This window comes from Carcharodon carcharias, chromosome 10, assembly GCF_017639515.1.
Source record: "Carcharodon carcharias isolate sCarCar2 chromosome 10, sCarCar2.pri, whole genome shotgun sequence".
Lineage (NCBI taxonomy): Eukaryota > Metazoa > Chordata > Chondrichthyes > Lamniformes > Lamnidae > Carcharodon > Carcharodon carcharias.
Genome location: NC_054476.1, coordinates 127,622,446 through 127,643,322, shown reverse-complemented (window position 1 = coordinate 127,643,322; position 20,877 = coordinate 127,622,446). Strand labels below are relative to the sequence as shown.

At 41.8% G+C, this 20,877-nt stretch overlaps 1 protein-coding gene across 2 annotated transcripts in view; it reads right to left on the bottom strand.

The window, feature by feature from the left end:
* Window positions 1–20,877, bottom strand: part of LOC121282950 (E3 ubiquitin-protein ligase RNF43) — a 195,806-nt gene that overhangs the window by 45,166 nt on the left and 129,763 nt on the right. The window contains exon 2 of one of the 2 annotated variants that reach the window (XM_041196788.1): window positions 17,500–17,622. In XM_041196788.1, the coding sequence (XP_041052722.1) occupies window positions 17,500–17,622 (123 nt within the window). Of the gene's footprint in view, window positions 1–17,499; window positions 17,627–20,877 lie in introns of those variants that run through there. The other variant, XM_041196790.1, reaches the window with a different exon arrangement.

Below are 20,877 nucleotides of genomic sequence, written 5' to 3'. Positions count from 1 at the left end.
GACCACATCGTCTTGCATCTCAGTGACTGGTGTCCACATGATCTGGCGCCTTCTAAATATGGTCTGGAAAATAGTAATGGTGCGTATAGGACCCATTAACCCATTTTTTTTTTTACACATGGCTTTCTGCTGAGATTCAAATGGGTTTTAAGTAAGCACAAACGTCACTTATCACGTTAACTGTAGCAGTGTTTACTGTGGTGAAGTTTAAAGCATTGTGCCTAATGAAGGGCTTCACCATTGGGTATCTGCTGCCATCCCATGGCCTCGCCCAAAACCATAAATTGAGCCCTGGGGTTGGCTCAGTTCTTATCAACTGCCAATTGGCAAACAGTACAGTCAGCACCAACTCAGCCATGTGACCCACCTGATCTCTCACCTCTTTCTCATGAACCAATTAATTTAGAAAGTTCAACCTTAAAACTAAACTGACAATAATATCCTTAATATATTTTTCACTGCTTAGATCCAATTATAAAATGTTATTCCATGAGTGTGCAACATTTGATTTATTACCACTCTCTCCCGATGCTTCTAGGTTGGGTGAGGTGAATATTCTGTTTGAATCATCAGTGCAAATGGAAACCCCGAAACAAGAAACCCAGAGCCTGTAGTCAAATGAAGCAGTCAGATGGGAAATTTTTTAAGCACCTAGTCAGAGACAACAGGAAGCCCTGGAGAGGGGAAAGAAGGTGGTGGGGAGAGCCTGTAGAGTAAATTGCTCACAAGAGAAAAATGGCAAATGCAAGAACCCAAAAACAGTCAGAAAAATAAAGATGGCTAGAGATTAAGGGCTTTGCTAATTGTGTGTAGAGAACCTGCTTGCGACTGGAATCACTTTAAATGGACAGAAAGATGTAGGGGAAAATGGCAGGAACAATCTGCAGAATCAGTCTTTGAGGAAAAACACTGATCTTTTACTTAAACATAGAAAGAGGGCAAACTGAAACAATGAAAATGGTGACTAGTTATTCCAAACCTGTCATGCTGTAGGGAGGTTATAAATGTCAGTGGAGCTCCAGAGCTATGGAGTTCTGTTGAAGGGTCATGAGGACTCGAAACGTCAACTCTTTTCTTCTCCGCCGATGCTGCCAGACCTGCTGAGTTTTTCCAGGTAATTCTGTTTTTGTTTTGGATTTCCAGCATCCGCAGTTTTTTGTTTTTATATTAGAGCTATGAGGCTGTTTGAACAGTGCTGCTGTAAACACAGGTATGGGGATCTGCAGCTATGATGCTCCAACTGGTGATATGATATGTAGCTTCCTAATGCCTGAGAGGGTGGTGGAAACAGATTCAACAGTAGCTTTCAAAATAGAATCAAATAAATACTTGAAGCAGAAAAAAGTTGCAAGGATGAGAGGGAAGGTCTGGGCAGTGCGATTTACTGCATTACTCTTTGGAAGAGCTGCAAATTCATGGACTTAACAACCTGCTCCATTCCAGATGGTGAAGGATAGAACCGGAGCCAAACTTTATAAGCTTTTTTAAGCTTTTATTTACAAAGATACACATTACAAACATGCACCTCCTAGCCCAATCACCATAGTTTCAGTCTGTTCCTATTAATAGCAACAGAAGTGAATCCCCAGCTAATGCCTGCCACCCGCTCACAATTAAATATTAATACAGCCTCCTTTTGAGCTGTACTATCCTATGGTTCTAGTCTACTGGAGGAGGCAAAGGTTCCGGGCACTGGAGGCAGCGAGCGTTTTGGGCACTGGAGGCAGCAAGGGTTCTGGTTGTGATTGCTCTAATGAACACAGCACTGTTTCTTCTACAGACCTGTAAGCATTTGTCCCATGTAAGTCAACCTACTTACGTGAAGCTGGATTTTCAGCATACATCGATGAAAACGAAGTATCAAACCAGGATGAACACTGACCATGACATGCATGTGTGCTAGTCGAAGATACCTCCATGCCTTGACAGAATTGTTGCTCAGCACCAGCAGCAAGTTTCACAATAAGTAAAACACAAATAATATAAAATATATATGTGATAGGAATTCAACTGTATAACTAATTTTTATATTGAAAAATACTTATGTTACAGGGGTCAGTGGCATTTTTAAAATATAAAACTGAAGGAAAAATATTGAGATAGTCTCTGCCATAGTCTACGCACCAGTTGTATATGAAACCAATCCAAAACTAATTTTCTTGCCCCATTCCCCCTCTATATTTTCCTCCATTTCAAATAATCATCCACTTTTCCCTTAAAAGATGTAGTCCCTTTCTCAACCACTCCTTGCAGATAAGCGCTCCATGCTCCAACAACGCTTATTATAAAGCATTTCTCCTATTCTCTCTCCTGACTCAGTTATTGATCATTTTAAATTGATGAATTCTCATCCCTGACTCCTCAGCCAGAGAAAATTGCTTTTCGGCATTCACTTTCAAAACTTAAATTTAATAACCATGGTCAGTTCTCCTCTTGACTTTTATTTTGCTACACTAGCAACACTTCCAGTATTTCAAGTCTCACACCTAACTTTACTTGACTATTCCAGGCATAATTTTGGTGAATTCATGCTGTACATTTGCTATGATTTTTGGCTGGCGTACAGAACTGTTCACACTGCTCTAACTGTGGGGTTTGCACAAATTTAGCATTAATTCTTTACTCTTGTATGCTATTGTTCCTATTAATAAAATCCAAATGATTTTACCTACCTATTCTTATTAGATACCTTATTGTCACATAGGGAATTATGCGTTTGAACCCCTCGATCTCTGTTATCCACACCCTTCAGCATCTTTCCATTGAGTTTATAATCCCAAAGGTATTACCTCATACATATCCACAATAAATTACATAATTCAGCTGTTTGCTCATTATTCTATGCCTTCCTGAGTATTCTACAACCCTTCCTGCTGTTGTAAACATCATGCTTTGACATAGCAAATTTTGAGATTTTTCGTACACTCAATTAAAATCACCTGTATTGAAAAGAAAAAGAGTCAGCACTGACCCCTTCTCTAACCTGAGCAATAACCAGTAAGCTCTTACTCTTTTTTTTCCCTGTCCAACAAACATGTTTCTATCCACATTGCTATAATCCCTCTTATATCACATACACATTTTTCTAACAGGTGTTTTCAGAGATACTTTATCAATGCCTTCTGAAAATCCACATAAACTACATTAATTCAACTGGTCACTTCTACCAAAAACTCTAAACAGCTTCATTTTATCAAATCTGCCTTGATTAATCCATGCACTTCCAAATGCTTGTTAAAATAATTTCAAATTATGGATTTTAAAAGTTTGCCTACAACTGATATTTATACTTTTTTTGACTTATCCTTCTCTCAACGTCAAATTTAACTACTCACCAGTTCAACAAATTGTACTGCCTATTTAATGAGGATTTAAAAATTATGGCCAGAGCCTCTGCTTCCTTCTTTCATTGATTTCTTTCAACAGCCAAGGCTGCATGTCATCAAGAGTCTGGTGACTTATCCATCCTGAGGTCTGCTAATTGTTTCTGAATCAAGCCCTTTTCTACAGTTGCCTCCGTTAAATGTTTACATCCCCTTCTAATACATTGACATTCTGATTTCCACCATTATTTTTAAATCAATGCAAATTACTCCTACCAATCAGATTCCCTGCCTCAAGTGAGCTGCCTTATTTTGGTTTATTTTAACTGCTAGCCCTTTTTAATGTTCCCTTAGCTTTTCTAAGCTTCCCATTCATCTCCCTATTATAATTTCTATATTCCTCATGATAACTTAATATTGTTAGCTCTATTTCTATCATATGCCTCCCTCTCAAGTTTCACTTCAGTTGCAATCTACTTATCCATGAAATACAATACTTTGACACAGCCCCTTAATTGCTTTGGATGTATTTATATACTATGCTTCTCAAATTTGAAGAATTTCCACTGCTAACATATTTGCCAACTTTTCGATCCAGCTTACCCAGGCACGATCCTGATCGTCTCATTGCATTTGACTTTCTCCAGTTCAGCATCTTTACTGTTGACTCGAAGCTACCTTTTTTTATTCTTTCGCTGAGCCTGCCATGTTGTAGTTACTATTTCCCAATTGTTCCCCTAAACTTGCAACAATTATTTGGTTCATTTCATTTTCCAGAAGGAAATAGAGGATGCTTTTTCCCCTTGTCGAATCAGAAACCAGCAGTTGTCTTGAATATATCCTGTGGAGCATTTACAGGTCAGACTGAAGCAAAAGGAATGTGCATTGTCAATTGTGGGATAGTTAACATCCAGCAATATCCCTACCCAGATCGTACATGGACCTCTGAGCTATCTGCAGACCACCCCCACCCCGTCTCAAGTACCTGATGGCCTGTAACACTCACTAAGAATTGCACCAATTCTCATTATATTTCTGAACATTATCCATATGCATTCAATCTTAATACAATCTCCTAGAACATCCATTAATGCAAAAGACTCCCTATACTGCCACACAGCCATCTCTCCTGAAAATATTATAACCAGAAATATGACGATTCACATTCTCTACAAAATAAACCACATCTCCATTAAAGATCCCACCATAATTATTAATGTTTCTACTGTTCCAATTGTGCTTTGAAAGCTCTTTGTAATCACAGGTATGTACCACTCAATCTTGAAAAAAAAACATAGACCCTTATACTTCTTCCTGACATACAAATCCATTGGTGATGGGGGTAGAAAAATTTGGCTCCGATTTCTGAACAAAGCATCTAGGGCAGCACATAGCAGTCCTGTAAAGAACCAACCTCCTCTCTTTACTGGCAGCAATTTCATTGTCCATGGGCAGGAACCTGACTCTCATTATTCAACTTCTATACAAAGAATGAGGAGGGAAGTCCTGAGATTCTGATTTATCCAGTATTATCACTCAGCTTAGTGTATCAATATACAACCAGAAAAATCACAATTAAACAAATTTACCAATGCTGAGTACAATGCTTCTTGTATGCTTAATTCATCCTCCAAGCTGGTCCAACTATCCATGGGGCTGATCAATTCCTGACAGTATTTCAATGGGAACAGAAATCACCGCTTGTGTACTGCTTCTTTGAGTTCTCCCTGCACCTCCTCTTCCTCTGGCACCCAATGTGCTACTTTACTATGATGGAGTATATGCAGCACAAGGAGGACACTGTCTCCAGCTGGAAGCTTCCCAGTTACCACAAACTGCCTGTTCTCGTTCTTCTACCTGTTGGTCCACTGGACAAATCCGACTCATTGTTATGTCTTTGAATTTGTCACTAATATCGCTTTAAATCAACTGCAATTTGTAGAGGTTTTCATCCAAAGTGGTTCAATTTATGTACCTCTACAGCACCCCCACCATCAAAAATTAACACTGGCTGCTTTTGTCTCCCTAGAGAACTTATTGCCTGTTAACATGCAATCTTCATTTCAAATCTCCTTCTGGCTGAACCAGTAGAAAATCAGTGGGTCTTCTCCCTGGCATCTTGCTCCACCTAAGACATGTAAACTTTCCCAAGTAGAATTCAAAGTCTCATTGCTAGGTGTGCAGGCAAGGAAGGTTGGGAAAGGAGAACTTTCAGGGCAAGCATAAAATAAATAGCATATTCCAAATTGAAGAGGATCACCCTCAAAAGGAGAGCTTACATGGAAGAGAATAGATGAATTAATGTGCGAGACACAAATTGCGTTTATATAGTGTTCTTAACATAATAAAATGTTCTAAAGTGCTTGAGGCAATGAGAGTAGGAGAGAGACACAAACAAATGGGGGTGGGGATGAAAATGGAAATAAAATGAGGTAGCTCTACAGGTGGCATAGGGAATACAAGGGCTCTCAGGTACAGGTGTGGTATGTAACTATAGAGACCAGAAAAGCATGTACTGGGATTCCTAATTTGTGCTGAATTAGCTGAACGCAGCTGAGGTGCAAAGAGTGAAAATCAATCAGCTAGGTTTCCTACTCTTGCTCTCCCACTTAGTGCAGTGCAGCACATATGGGTTGTTGCATTGTCAGAGGTGCTGTTTTTCAGATAAGATGTTAAACTAAAGCCCTTTCTGCCCTTTCAGGTGGACATAAAAGGTCCCATGGCAATATTCAGACAAGAGCATGGTAGTTCTCCAGGTACCCTTGCTAATATCTGTCACTCTATTAACACCTAGAACAAATGATTTGGTTATTAACATATTGCTGTTTTTTGGGTGCTTATTGTACATAAATTGGTCCTACTTTACAACAGTGACTACACTTCAAAAGTACTTTATTGGCTGTAAAATGTTCCAGGATATGCTGAGGTCATGAAAGGCACTAAATGAATGCAAGTTTTTATTTGTTTTAGTAATTCTAAAGGATGACATAGCTCCCAGTGTGAGATGCCATTCAAAGGAGGCAGGGTCAGGGAAAGCTTAATTTTAAAAAAAAGTCTAAAACTTTGACTTAGTTTAAAGGAAATTTGAATCACGAGCCAACATAGTGCTAGGGGCTGCATTTGCTGTGGTCTGTCACGTGCATTCAGGCAACAGAAAAGGAACTAAACAAGATCCTGCCTGTCACTGCAACACACCTACATGGGACAGTGCTGCTATGGAGACAAAATAAAGCTGGCTACAAATGACAAGGAGGTAGGATCCATAAAAACTCCTCCATGCAACTCACCGTCAGTCTAAACTTTCACTAGCTGGCTGCTGAGCTACACTGGGACTCACATGAAGAGGAATGTGTCACGCTGAAAGCTGAAATACTTTCTCTCACAAATAACAAATCTCACACAGTTTAGAACATGCCCCGTTCAGCTCTTGAAAGCACTCAGATGCAGCTGTTGCTGCCTATTCCTGAACTATGTGAGAAATTTTGTGTAATTAGGCTATTGTATGGCCCTGAGTCTGGGTGGGGCCTACTGAGGTTTCTTTAATCTTCACCACTGTGACACATTTGCAGTCAGAGAGTTGTGCTTCACAGTCAGCGCCAGGGCTGCAAGTGAGATGGTGGGGGTTGAGTTGGGTGGGGGGGGGGGATGGAATCATCACTGTGACAGCTGCTGAGTTTTCAAGCTTCTTTAAATGGAGACCTATGGCCTTCCTGTACCCCTACGTGACCTGCCTAGTAAACAGAGGGACTGTTTTCCTTGGCAGCACATCAGTCACTACTTTCCCGCTCACTTGCTCGCTCTGCAGGCTTCTCTGGCACTGTTTAGATAGTCACTGCAGCGACCTGTTGCTTTCTTGTGCTAGCTAATCTAATGGACCATGGACCCTTCTGAAGATCGAGGGCTGGTAGATATGCCTGCTGTAAATACTCTCTGGAACGTTCTGTATTAAGAAATCTTTCCCCAAAGGCATCTGTTTTGGGAAATTAGATTGCAATATAACGACCTGGGATTCTTGAGGAAACTTTATTGCACGGACCCAGTGGGAGTGTGACTTGTCAGAGCTGGTGGTCAGGTGGAGAAAAAGGCGCAAAATTTATTTTGCCCACACATTGCTGTGTGCATGGAAATTTTGTAGCTGACAGATACATTAGGAAAAACAAATGAAGTGGCTCACAGAAAAATTAACTGTAAAATGACCGATCTCCTGACTCTAGTATGCGAGGGACAAACTAGCTCTGGGTAAAGTTTGCAGTCTGTACCTCTTTACATTAGCGATGGTTCAGGAGCTAGAACTGCCTTTACAAAAGAGCAGTTAAAGAACAGCACACATTTTTGCAGTCTTTAGGGAAGGAGAGCTGGATGAAGAGGTTGGGGAGGGAGGCAAATGGCTGCACTGTCCCTGAAGCTTTCTTGGTTGTCAGCTGGCACTTGAGCCATTTAGTATTTTTTTTGCAGCAACTAGTTGTTAGACATCTCACTCAGAATGCTGGTCATGAACTGTTACCAAAAGAGAAGATAATGGGATTAGAGCAGAGTCTCCCAAATTTAGGCTGCACCCCAACAAAATATTCTCAAGGACATTCACATCCCAAAAATTCTAACATTAACCATAATTGAGGATGGTATCAGCATTGAATGCCAACCTGTTCGAATGCATTTTTGCTTTAGCAGGGAATAGGTTAAACTGGCCGAGAAATTCCACGTAACAGCAAGTGGCTTGTTATGGATGTTTGGAAAGGCAAATGCTTCAGGTTTCCACCCAGAGATTCATGGTGCCCACAGATAACCTCACAGACCCAAGTAGTACCACCACCCACTCCTTCAAATTAGATGCAAGAATTGCCCATTAACTCAGACCCAGGAAATGTCATTGGTATGCCCAATGCTTTTCTTCTCTTTGACCTTTTTCATTTGAGCCCCTAATTAGATGAATTCCGGCATAATAGTTAAAATTAGAACTGGAACTTCTTTTTAAAATACCAAAAAAATTTCCTCTGACAATAAATTGGTTTCAACATTATTCTGAAGAATGCTGGGGTTGAGGTGGGAGAGTTGGTGAGGGAAAAGAAGAACTGCCATACTTGGGAATGCTTGATACTTTGATAACATTCTAGCTTCCTTCAATGTCAAACTGACCTTTCATGACCTAAGTCACTTCATGGGGAAACAGGGAGGGGGAAAACAAAATCAGAATTAAAACACAATTTTCCTGCTGCCATCAATACCATATTGCCCCTGCTTCCTTCCACCCAGTTCATTCTCACTTTTTAACAACCCAACAGGTACATCCCATCTTCAATCCGATCACCTCCTCCATTATTATGTTCCACCTTTACTGAGTGATGGTCCAAGATGCCCTATGACACATTCAACTGCATTGTTAGTGCGCAACATCTCCACACAAATACAGCCAAAACACTCTTTGCATTATCCACAACTAGAAAACTGCCTTAAAGATAACTTCTTCTCAATTGCACTGAACTGGGGTGTTACCCCTCCCTGCAACCCCCATCCTAGTGGCCAGACCTCCTGTCCCATCCCCGTTTCAGATCTAGTGGATTTGGAGGAGTCAATAAATAATGAGGAGAACTTGAAACAAAGATTGCTTTGTATTGATTCAGTGCCTACACAAGCTGCTGTTTGGCTTCTGCAGTTAACAGAGCCTTGTCCTGTGTAATGGCCCTAGGATAAAGATTGCAAATCCTATATAGCTGTTAATCTGATGTGAATCACGTCGAAAACCGCCTCCAGGAGCAACAATTCTGTAAGGTTGTGTAACTTGTGTCAAGCAGAGTTTGGCAGAGAGACTGACAACATCTGCTCTCAATGATGTCTCATCAACTCAATTGAGGTGCAATACATCAGCTTTTCCAAAAATGCTGTTCAACTCCAACAAGGAGCCACTCAAGCCCAAGACTGAAGCGAATAGCATTGAAAAGAAAGGGTAGAAAAAAATAGGTGGAGAAGGAAGGGAACAGAGGAAGTGCAGGAAAGGAATTGGAGCAGGAAGAGAAGGTGGGGAAGGCAACTAGAGAAATAAAAGGGCAGGATGGAATTGGTGTAGAAGGGTGGGAAAAAGGTTAGAAGCAGGAGATAGCATTGATGATGTTTACGTTTTGAGAACTTGCAGCCGTAACATAAATCAACTGCTGCTAGTCTATCCCTGGAGATTCTACAAATTTTACTTCATAAAAAAGCTGAACAGAATAGGACAAAGGAAACACAGTCTGTCTCAGAACCTGTGTTGAATAGATGAGTTAGGAATCATTGTTCAGATCTTCTCCAAATAACCACGGCATGTACCTCAAAGCAAATGCACTATAGTAGCTGGGAAGGACCTAAACATATGCACAAAGTTTTAATCGGACCTGCAAGGAGACTGTGCTCCAGCAGAGTTGCAATCTCTGAGCAATGTTTTCCTAATTCTCATTGGGCAAATGGGAACTGCAAAAGCAAGGATCCTTTGTGTTTTCCTCCTCTATCTTGATAATGCCCTGTCTTAGCAGGGATTCGCTACTCTCATTGGAACAATCAGAATATAAATAGAAAAACACCTTTAAAGAATCAGATCTCTGGGGCTCATTCTTCACTGAGTTTGGGTAACTGTAATCAAAGCTGCAAAATAACTGAAAGAGCAGCAATTATTTTGCTCCATTGTTTCCTAAACTGACAGCTTCTAGGTGGGAGGATCCCGGTGAGGTAGTCCTGGCACAAACTCTCAGTGCTGTACGTGGGAGGCAGGTGTTCCTAATACTTATGGCACCAGACTATCCTCTGTTGAACTTGGCAGTTAATTGCTTTGCCTGGAAGCACTAGCTCTTAAAAAAGGATCCTGGGTATGAAAATATCAACCAAGAAACAATTATTCTGTCACAACTCTGTTGAAGTAAATGACAGGTTTTTATTTTTGACATTTCATGCCTCTCCAATTTACTGCTCCAAATAGTCAAGTACTGATTAAGGCAAGTGACCCAAGTACAGGCAGATCTTCAACTATTAGCTAAACAGCTGGCACATTTGTATTATTTCAGTTGTCTGTGGGACCGAACTTCACAACTGAATACTAGCAATCTACAATGGGCCCATTAGCTCCTTCCTCTCCTAAATTTCCAACACCCTATAATTATTACCCTTAGCTCTGAAAGTGAAATTAGGAGCCAAGTTCTCCCAGACAAACAATTAATCGTTGAGGTCAAGTTGGATTCAAATACTTGCCTCTGAAACATCGGGCAGGAATTTTTGCTGGAACAGCCTGCTGAAATCCTCCTGCTCTAAACAGCTGCGTGGAATGTTCAGTCCTAACATGTCAGTGGCGGTCCTAACAGACACTGCAGGTGTCTGTTGGCTGGTCACCAGTCTGGTTTCTACCTTCCTATGCTTTGAGTGGGCCACCTTGCGATTTTGTTAAATGTGTAACGGACAACAGGAGACCGGATTTAATGGCTGTCTTTTAAGAACCATGCCCATGTGTAGGAGTGGGCCATTTCCTCTTTTGGGAAATGTTCCTTCCTGTCCAGTTTTGGCCTGGGTAAGAAATGAACATCCCACATTTATTCTGACTTCATCAAAAACATCAGGCCTGCTTTGTTCCACGGCACCACATCAAGTCAGAATTCAACCAGATTTAACTCTGCATTAAGATTCCAGGTAATGCATTATGAGAAAAATAAAAGCTACAAGCACTGGAATCTTAAATTGAAAACAAAGTGCAAGAAATGTACAACAGCTCAGTCAGCATGTGAAAGCGATCAGCTCCTGGCCAAAACACTAAACGTGTCCGGCTCCCAACTAATTGCACGCAGATTCCAACTGAAGTTCCATCCTTCATGTTTCAATTCCACCCAGGATTACAGGTGACAAACAAAGCTCCTCGGACTGCTGTCCTGCCACATCCTGAGATCCACACTCAGCGTTGTGTGTGCTGCCACATGTACATGCAGCATCAATTCACTATTTCAAAGTTCTCCTCCTGGTCCAGTTTAATTTCAACCGTCGTCTGATCCGCACTTTCACAAAAAATTTTTCCCCCACCTTTCAGATGTTAATGAATGTAAGCGTCAACTCATGGAATTCCCTTCCAGATCCTTTTTCACCTTCATTACTCTCTGACCCCATTTTTAATCCCATTTCTTGCCATGTGTTCACAATACTCTGACTTTTCCCTCTCTGATACTCAATAAATTGTGAGCTCCACAAGACATTGAGCTCTTGTTCTGTTGCCTTTGCCTCCACGTTCACTTCTTTGGCCGGGAGTCCTCTCTTGACCAACGGACCCATCTCCAGTATTCTCCCTCCACCTGGACACCTCCCTCTGGCCTCTTACCTGCTCTTGATCTTTTCGTTGAGAACTGTCAGTGTGCCAATGAGCATCTTTACTTTTCTACTCCTCTCACTCACTTACTTTAACCTCCCTCACTTTGAACTTGCTGCCCTCCATTCTATCAGGCCTGGTGTGGTTGTTGCCTGGTGTACTAACCTTTACCTTGAGCGCCAACTCTCAGACACGTCTTCCTACCTCCCCCTGGACCATGACCCCACCACCGAACATCAGGCCATTGTTTACAGGTCTGTCACTGACCTCATCTCCTCTGGAGATCTTCCCTCCACTGCTTCCCACCTCATAGTCCCCCAACCCTGAACATCTCGCTTCTACCTCCTTTCCAACATCCACAAACAGGACTATCTTGGTAGACCTATCATTTCAGCCAGTTCCTGTCCCACTGAACTTATTTCTTCCTATCTTGACTCAATTTTTCTCCCCTTGCCCAGTCTTTCCCCACCTACATCTGCGACTCTTCTGATGCCCTACATCATTTTAATGATTTCCAGTTTCTTGGCCTGAACCGCCTCCTCTTTACTGTGGACGTCCAATCTCTCTACATCTTCAACCCCCCCAACGAGGATAGCCTGAGAGCTCTCCGCTGCTTCCTTGAACAGAAGCCCAACCAGTCTTCATCTACCATCACCACCCTCCTTCGCCTGGCTCTACTTATTCTCTCATTGAACGATTTCTTCTTTTAACATCTCACTTCCTCCAAATAAAAGCTGTTGCTATTGTTACCCACAAGGGTCCTAGTAATGCCTGTCTTTTTGAGAGGTGTGTGGAACATTCCTTGTTCCAACCCTACTCAGGCCCTCTCCCCCAACTCATTTTCTGGTACATCAATGACGGTATCAGTGCCACTTTCCGCTCTCATCTGGAACTGGAAAACTTCTTCAACTTTGCATCCAATTTCCACCCTTCTCTCACCTTCACATGGTCCATCTAGTTGCCTTTCCTTCCTCGACTTCTCTGTCTCCATTCCTAGGGATAAGCTATCTACTAATATTCATTATAAGCCCACCCAACGCACATAGCTACTTTGGCTACTCACAATCTGCTTCCTGGAAGGATTCCATTTCAACCTCCCAGTTTCTTAGTTGCATCTGTTCTGATGTTGCAACCTTCTACAAAAGCGCTTCTGTTAGGTTTTTTTTACCTCAATCGAGAATTCCCCCCCTGCCTGCTGTGGTCAACAGGGCTCTCAACCATGTCCGACCTATTTACCACACTTCTCTTCTTATGCCATTCCCTCCCCTCCCAGATCTGCAATAACATTCCCCTTATCCTCAATTTTCATTCCACCAGCCTCCACATTCAAAGGAGTGACCTCCTTCATTTCTGTCATCTCCAAAATGATGCCACCACCAAACACATTCTCTCCTTCCCTCCCTGTCAGCATTCTCCCCGTCAGAAGGGACTGTCCCCTCCATGACACCCTTATCCAGTACTCCATCGCGCCTAATGCCTCGTCCTCTTCCCACTGCACTTTTCTACGTCATTGCAGGAGGTGTAACAACCTACCCTTTAACCTCCTCTCTCTCCTCACTGTCCAAGGTCACAAACATGCTTTCCAGGTGAAGCAGCAATCTACTCGTACTTATTTCAATTTAGTATATTGCATTCACATGCAGCCTCCTCTACACAGGGGAGGCCAAACACAGACTGGGTGACGGCTTTGCGGATTCACCTTGCTCTCATGCTCACATTTCTGTCCTCAGCCTGCTGCAAAATTCCAGTGAACCTCAACATAAGCTGGAGGAATAGCACCTCATCTTTTGATTAGGCACTTGACAGCTTTCTGGGCTCAACTGTAGCCCGTGGACAGAGCTGTTCAATTTCTTGAATTTACAATTACCCCGGACAAATGTTTTGTCTCTTTACCACAACCATTATCATCCCTTTGTCTTTTGTTCCAGGACATCTTTGTCATTTAAACTTTCTTGCCCTCTACCCTATCCCATACCTGCTCTTTTATTCTTCCTTTCATCCTTTCCTCAGCTACCGCAATGGGTTCCATCTCATTCCTCCCTATGAATTGAATTCAAAATGTTATTCGCTTCATAGCATGCCTCACCCTACTTTATTCCAACTTAGGACCTGGCTTCCAGCTGCTGTTCTTCAGATCTGAGCTATTCCAGCTCAATGTGAACCCCAACCCTCCACAACTTCCTCTAAAGGTCACGGGACCTCCAACCATCATATTTTTCACTCTATAACTCTTCAAATTTAGCATTACTTTCAGAAGTCTATCTCTTGGTCTGCAACTTCATTTGTGGGTCATGAAGGGGTTAATGTCTATAATATTATTGGAAATTATTTTTTAAAATAGAGTTTTGTGGCATCTGTCTATGTGTGTGTATGTGTGTGTGTCTTAATTGGATTAAAGCCAGCTGGTCTGGGTGCTTTGATGTATGGAAGGAAGTAGGTTTGAAATGGTAATTAGATAAACATGGGGAAGTTTAGAAACATAGGTGTTAAGGTATACATTTGCATTTGTTGAATACAGCATTCAAGAGTGGGAGTAAAATCTTGCACCTAGCTAGGAGACACCAAGTAATGTGTTTATATAACTAATAAAATTAGTGGAGTGAAAATGTTATTGTTAGAAGATGTGACGTTAAAAGCCTAGTAATACAATGGGAAATTTACATTCAAGGGAAAAGCTAGGTATAAACTGAAAGGAGCTTGTGTGTGTAAGGCAGAGGCATTTAAGATCTAACCAGCCTGTATGCCTGCAACTGCGTCTGCAAGAAACCTCATTTTGAATTCGTAATATCAAATGTGCTTTGCCTGGGGTCTTTTTAAATCTATGAGTTTTACTGTTGCCTTAACAGGGGTGTAACCAAGAGTCAGATTAATCAGGGGATTTTTGTAGTCACCATAATAGTAATTTTGTAGACATATGTATGTGTTTACAATCTTGCTTATTTTAATAAATGTTTAATTTACTTTTATAAAAGCCTCTTCAGACTTGGTGGTCTTATTACTACTGAATTCAAAACTTGCATCTCGAAATATACAAATTGTTAAAATGGGTTATGACAGTTATTTCAAGTTTCCTTCTTGGATTTGAGCAACTCAGCCTTTACCGTCAGCTGTGTCATAATACATGTCATGGTCACAATCACACATGGGGTCAGCACAGCAAAAGATAATGGTCACAGTCACTGTTTGGGTCAGCAGTGTTGATCTCACCTTTTAATCAACCCTTTTGTTGCATAAATAAATTAATCCTTGATATTTTCAAATTAAAGTGCACAGCCTTCAGTGTCAGCTACTAGTCCCAAAAAGCAGCCATTTAATACATTATCCAAATCTCTTAAAGCGGTTAAGAATTGATGGCCATAAGAAATGGGTGATGGCCATTCTTGGGGTCAGCGCAACAAAAGTCAATTGAAAGATTGCCCAGTGGTTAACAATGAGGTTGAGTGTCTCGGGCTACAGGAAGATATAGACGGGATGATCAAATGGGCAGATAAGTGGCAGATGGAATTTAAGCCTAAAAAGTGTGAGGTGATACTTTGGAAGGAGTAATTTGACAAGGAAATATTCAATGAATGGCATGACACTAGGAAGTTCTGAGGAACAAAGGGACCTTGGCGTGTGTGTCCATAGATCTCTGAAAGCAGAGGGGCATGTTACTGGGGTGGTGAAAAAGGCATATGGGACACTTGTCTTTATCAATCGAGGCATAGATTACAAAAGTAGGGAGGTCTTGTTGGAGTTGTATAGAACCTTGGTGAGTACTGTGTGCAGTTCTGGTTGCCACATTATAGGAAGGATGTGATTGCACTGGAGGGAGTGCAGAGGAGATTCACCAGGATGTTGCCTGGGATGAAACATTTAAGTTATGAAGAGAGGTTGGATAGACTTGGGTTGTTTTTATTGGAGCAGAGGAGACTGAGTGGCGACCTGATCGAAGTGTACAAGATTATGAGGGGCATAGACAGGGTGGATAGGGAGCAGCTGTTCCCCTTAGTTGGAAGGGTCAGTCATGAGGGGGCATAAGTTCAAGGTGAGGGGCAGGAGGTTTAGGGGGGATGTGAGGAAAACTTTTTTTTACCCAGAGGGTGGTGACGGTCTGGAATGCACTGCCTGGGAGGGTGGTGGAGGCGGGTTGTCTCACATCCTTTAAAAAGTACCTAGATGAGCACTTGGCACGTCATAACATTCAAGGCTATGGGCCAAGTGCTGGTAAATGGGGCTAGGTAGGTAGGTCAGGTGTTTCTCACGTGTCAGTGCAGACTTGATGGGCCAAAGGACCTCTTCTGCACTGTGATTTTCTGTGAAATCGTTTTGACGTAATGAGCATAGCCTAAGAAAATCATATGCTCACTCAGACTGAACCAGTCAGGCATAACATTTGGCAAATCCTGTACTTCTTACATTTGACTCTGCCCCAACACAGAAATTCACAAAGCGGGTTGGCAAAGTCAAAACCCACCAGGATATCAACTTAGTAGCCAACAATACTGTTACTACTGACCAGCGCTAGGCTCAGGCCCCAGCATTGCCTGTAAGCCACGAAACAAGATTCATATGCTATTCCTTTGAATCACCTATCTTAAGAACATAGGAACAGGAATAGGCCATTTAGCCCCCCAGCCTGTTCCATCTCATTCAATGAGATAATGGCTGACATGTGACCTAATCCATAAACCCACCTTTGCCCCATATCCTTTGATACTTCTGGCTAACAAAAATCAATCAATTTCAGTTTGATGTAATGTACACCTAAAAGGTAATAGATGGCTTACTGTGACGGAATAATATGGGAATAATAAAAAAAAAAATCATTAAAGAAAAATACATCAAAAGAAAAGTGGATGCTCTGTTCGCGATGGCCCTGAGGCTGCTCAGTGACGTGTTAAAAAGACGAGCCAAAAAGGGAGCCGTATGGTGTGCCCTTATTATGCAGCACAGGCCAAGTCTCTAGCGCCTGTACCTGGAGGAGTTGTAAGCTTCCATTTCCTCGAAGTCTGCTGTTTCATTAAATGTCATTAAGACAAGAATGGAACAGGAACTTGGGACTCCAGGTCTAGAAAATTAGCGTTTGGGTTAGGGATGAGGGAGAATGCAAAATTGCCCAGATTGGGTGTTCCACTAATGGATTACATGCATTTACTTGTTTAGATATGTACTGGGAGAGGCAGAGGACTGTTCAGGCGAAATAGAGGAGTCAAGGAAAATAGGACTACAGAAACCAGCAGTGCTGGTTTTATGGGAGCGGCCACTTTACTTAATGCTGTCATTCCGTTAGTGTGTTTTGTGCTGTCAAATATTCACTCTACACACTTCCACCACAGGATTTTCAAAAGTTCAGCAACAAACACAGGAAAGCTCCAGTGTCTGCTTCTCAGCTCAGCACCTGGGCATCAAATAATTGGCCTTAGTTGTACCCCCCCACCCCCCACCCCGCCCCCGGTTGAATATCTGGCTGGTACATACTGCTAAGGCCCATACATGAATTGCCTATTGGGCAAGGGGCTCCTGGCCCCATCGAACCATTTGTAATCTGAGACAAGACAAGGAATCAAAAGGCTTCCAGTCCAGTGAAACTATACCCAATGAGTTGGGGTGAAATTGGAGGAATTTTACTTTAGTGGAACAAGACCCGGCCTGGCAACTTCTTACAACAGAAAATTGGAAACATTTAAGTTTCCTAAAAATTCACTGATGTATCAAGAGCTTTGGACTGTTAGCCCTGAACGTTAAAGCCTTCTGAGACTTGGCCAGCTTTTATATATATGTTTAAAAAAAATCAAACTTATGCCTCACTTGTTAAATATCATCTTCAAGTGATCCAACATTAAAATGTGTATGTGCATTTGTGTGTATGTATAAGTTCCCTACCTTGTTGAAGAGGGAGAGACAAGGATGTAGGTCTCGGTCAGGACGCTCCAGTTTGACCATACTGACAAAGCCATAGTCTTGTTGTTCATCTTCACTAGTATTACACAGCGACAGGGGATGAAACTGCCAAACAAAGCAATAAAAACCTTGTATTAAACCGCAAGTAGCGTATACATAGAGAGAGAGAGAGAGAGAGAATGCAACAAGGGAAAACAGCTGCTGATTGCAACTATATCATGTTTTGCTCTATTTCCTAACTCACAAAATGCCTTGCTTGCAACTGAGGTTATGTCCACATAATTGGTGAGATTTGGGGATGAGCAAGCCCTCCAGTTCTACCCCCATGTGTTAACTACATCAAATTTGGGATGCAAGTTTATATTCATTGCAGTTCACCTTCCTGCAGAAATCTTGTGTGTTCCCAGGTGCACTGGTTTGTCTTTTATCCAGTGGTGGTACAGATTAATGGCTGATGCAGATTCAAGTTGCATGGGTAATGCTGGACGCTGTGTCCCTTACTGAATGCAATGCTGTCATTAAACATCAATGAGTGATGTGGCTTTTGCTGCTTGTGGCTAGGCATATCTCAATTCCAGTTTACTAACGGTTTCCTAATTTTGCTGCTTGTTCTGGTGTTCAAGGCCTCTTAGTATTTCTAGTTGTACAGGTTAAGTTGCATGGAGCTCATAGTCTCTGTTTTGGAACTTTTGCAGCAAAGAGTTAGGAGAGCTGCAGATTCTAGATTGGTGCAGGATAAAGGAGCGCCACTGAGAATTCCATTTAACAGAGGATGCCGCAAACAGCGGTATAAAATACAAAACAAGTTGTGGTTAAATGGTCAGTACTGGCACCTGGCTTTGCAAATTGAGCAACTCTCACTGGCCGCGATCAAGTTAAGGTGTAAGTTGCCAGTTGCTGAGAAGTTCCCATCCTGGGCATCAGGAGGTCAGCTGCGAGCTACCGTGGACAGTTTTCATTTTTTCTTATGGTTGTTAAAATCAAAGTTCTTTCTGTATTGGTTAGGACATAGGAAGCGTTCAGAGTTTTGTAATCAATATGTCACTTCCTCTGTACAGCCCTCAGCACTGCAGAGGTAAAGGTGCAAAGTGATAACTTGACAAATCCTCTTTTCTTTTTCAGTTTTCCTCCCCATTGTTGGACTGCATGGTACTCTAAACCCAGCTGCAAACCTATCAATCCCCAATTATAGGACAGGTTGATGCCCTGTGGCCAAGTCCCAGCTGATGTCGCTGTGTAGCCATGAGCGGCCTGGGGAACTGCCAGGAACCTGCATTTGTTTCATCCTCACCATTTAATAATCCTTCTTCGATCTTCTAGAAATAACTTTCAGGAGAGTTGGCAATCCTGCTGGAATAGCAATACCAGCTTTCTGTGGCCCAAAGAAAACTCTGGGTATTAATTTTGCTCCATGCCTTTCATAGCCTAGAACTCTCAACATGAGTGACTCCAAAACCAGGGAGAAATGGACTCTTAGTTCATTTAAACACACAGTAGGTTCATCTTTAGCTGCATCAAAATAAGCTGATATTTTGAATTGAAAATGTAAGATTCCTCTCAAATTGGTGATAATTGATAGATCTACACCGACCCAAAATATGAAAGGTGTTAATTTATTTGAAATCTGGCTAGAGCTTCCCCATCCTGAAGGAAATCTTTCAAGTGATGGGCACGTTTTTTAAAAGCACTCAAGCAAATGGAAAGCATAAGGTTCATACTAAATGAAGGCAGAGTTTGGTTGTTCATGCCAAGAGCCCCCATTGCGTTCATGCATATAGATTTTTGTTTTCAAAGTCCTGCCTGATCAGATTTTGATCTCTAGAGTAGCAGTCCTGTTCTGATGCCATTTTAAACATGTTCATTTTTAAGATCCCCAGATCTAACTGGTTCCTATTGTATTATACATTATTCATTCCAGTTACTGTAACTGTTATAAATGTTTTTCAGTTTATTATGTGTTTGTGTTCACACACTGCTGCCACAGGTACCAGGGCTGATGAGTGCAGGTGTTTCCCCATTGTCTCATGTCTCTGGGGTGAAGCCACTGCTAATTATTGGAAGTTATATAGGAGCATTCAAATTGGAGATTCTAGGGCAATGTTGTTTACCTATTATCCTCAGCGAGATGAAGATGTCACATTAACCCAGACTACAGTTTGGGAATTAATCTGTTGAGCAGGATAACGTAATGAAAGGGCTGATATTCCACTCTCTGATTTCAATACACAGTGGACTCAGCACTTGGTGTGCAATAAACAGCATTCTTACTCCTTCAGGGCAAGAAATGCACAGAGAGAGCTGCAAACAGCGCACATTATGCCATAGAGTTGGTTAAATAGGAAAGCAATGGGGTTGCTCCAAAGCTTCTATACAGACCAAATACTTAGTTTGTGCGAAATTACAAGCGCGGATCATGTGTAAATGATGAACTGCACATTTGTTTTATTCCTTGTCCAGTGCTGTCTCTTGCAACAAATTTGGAATCCCTGTTTCAACAGCTGCCTGACTTTTAAACCACAAGAGTTCCTATAATGCATGAAGGCTAGAATAAAGCTGCAGCCTGTAGGTTTAATTTATCAATGACTAATGGGTGAATACAATCCCAAAATAAGCTATAAAGAAATTATAGACCGGAATTTGAAAAGACAAAGAATTATTGCCGTCTGTAATGGATTCCTGTTAAAGACAACATAGAGTGCACCCAGAATAAATGACAGGATGGTGCAATCTCTGGCAAGGTAATCACTCCTTTCAGTGTGAGTCCACACCAACAGGAAGGGCAATAGAGCAGGGAGACTGACTCAGTGATAGTTGGATGGGGATAAGATAAAGATAAGATAAAAACCATAAAACTTTCGTAAATATTGAACTGGAATAATGGAAGATGTAACCAAGTAAAGGGGCTATTTAGCTTCTTCCTGCCTTGAGCATAACATGGTACACCAAGCTGCCAACTTCATCAAGAGTTTCTCACACAAAATCTGGCTTATGTGGCATCACATTTTCCATTTATGTGACTCCCCTAGCATATTGGATCCATCACTTTCGTTCTGATGCTGCACAATATTTCTTTAGTCAGAAGGAGCTGACTCCAATCATTGCCAACACCCACCCTGGCCAACACTTTATCACTCTCTATCGGTCTATCGACCTCTCCAATCCTTCATCTTTCTGCTGGAGCTCCCAATCTCTACAATCAATCACACTCCTGCTGGAGTTACCAACCTCCCCGACAGAGAGTCCATCACGATCCTGCTGGAACTAAGCCACATTGCCTATAATGTTTCTTTTTTCACATTCAGCCAGCTGTTACTTCAGTAACGCAAGAAAAGTGTTTAAGGCGATGATGAAACTTCTGAA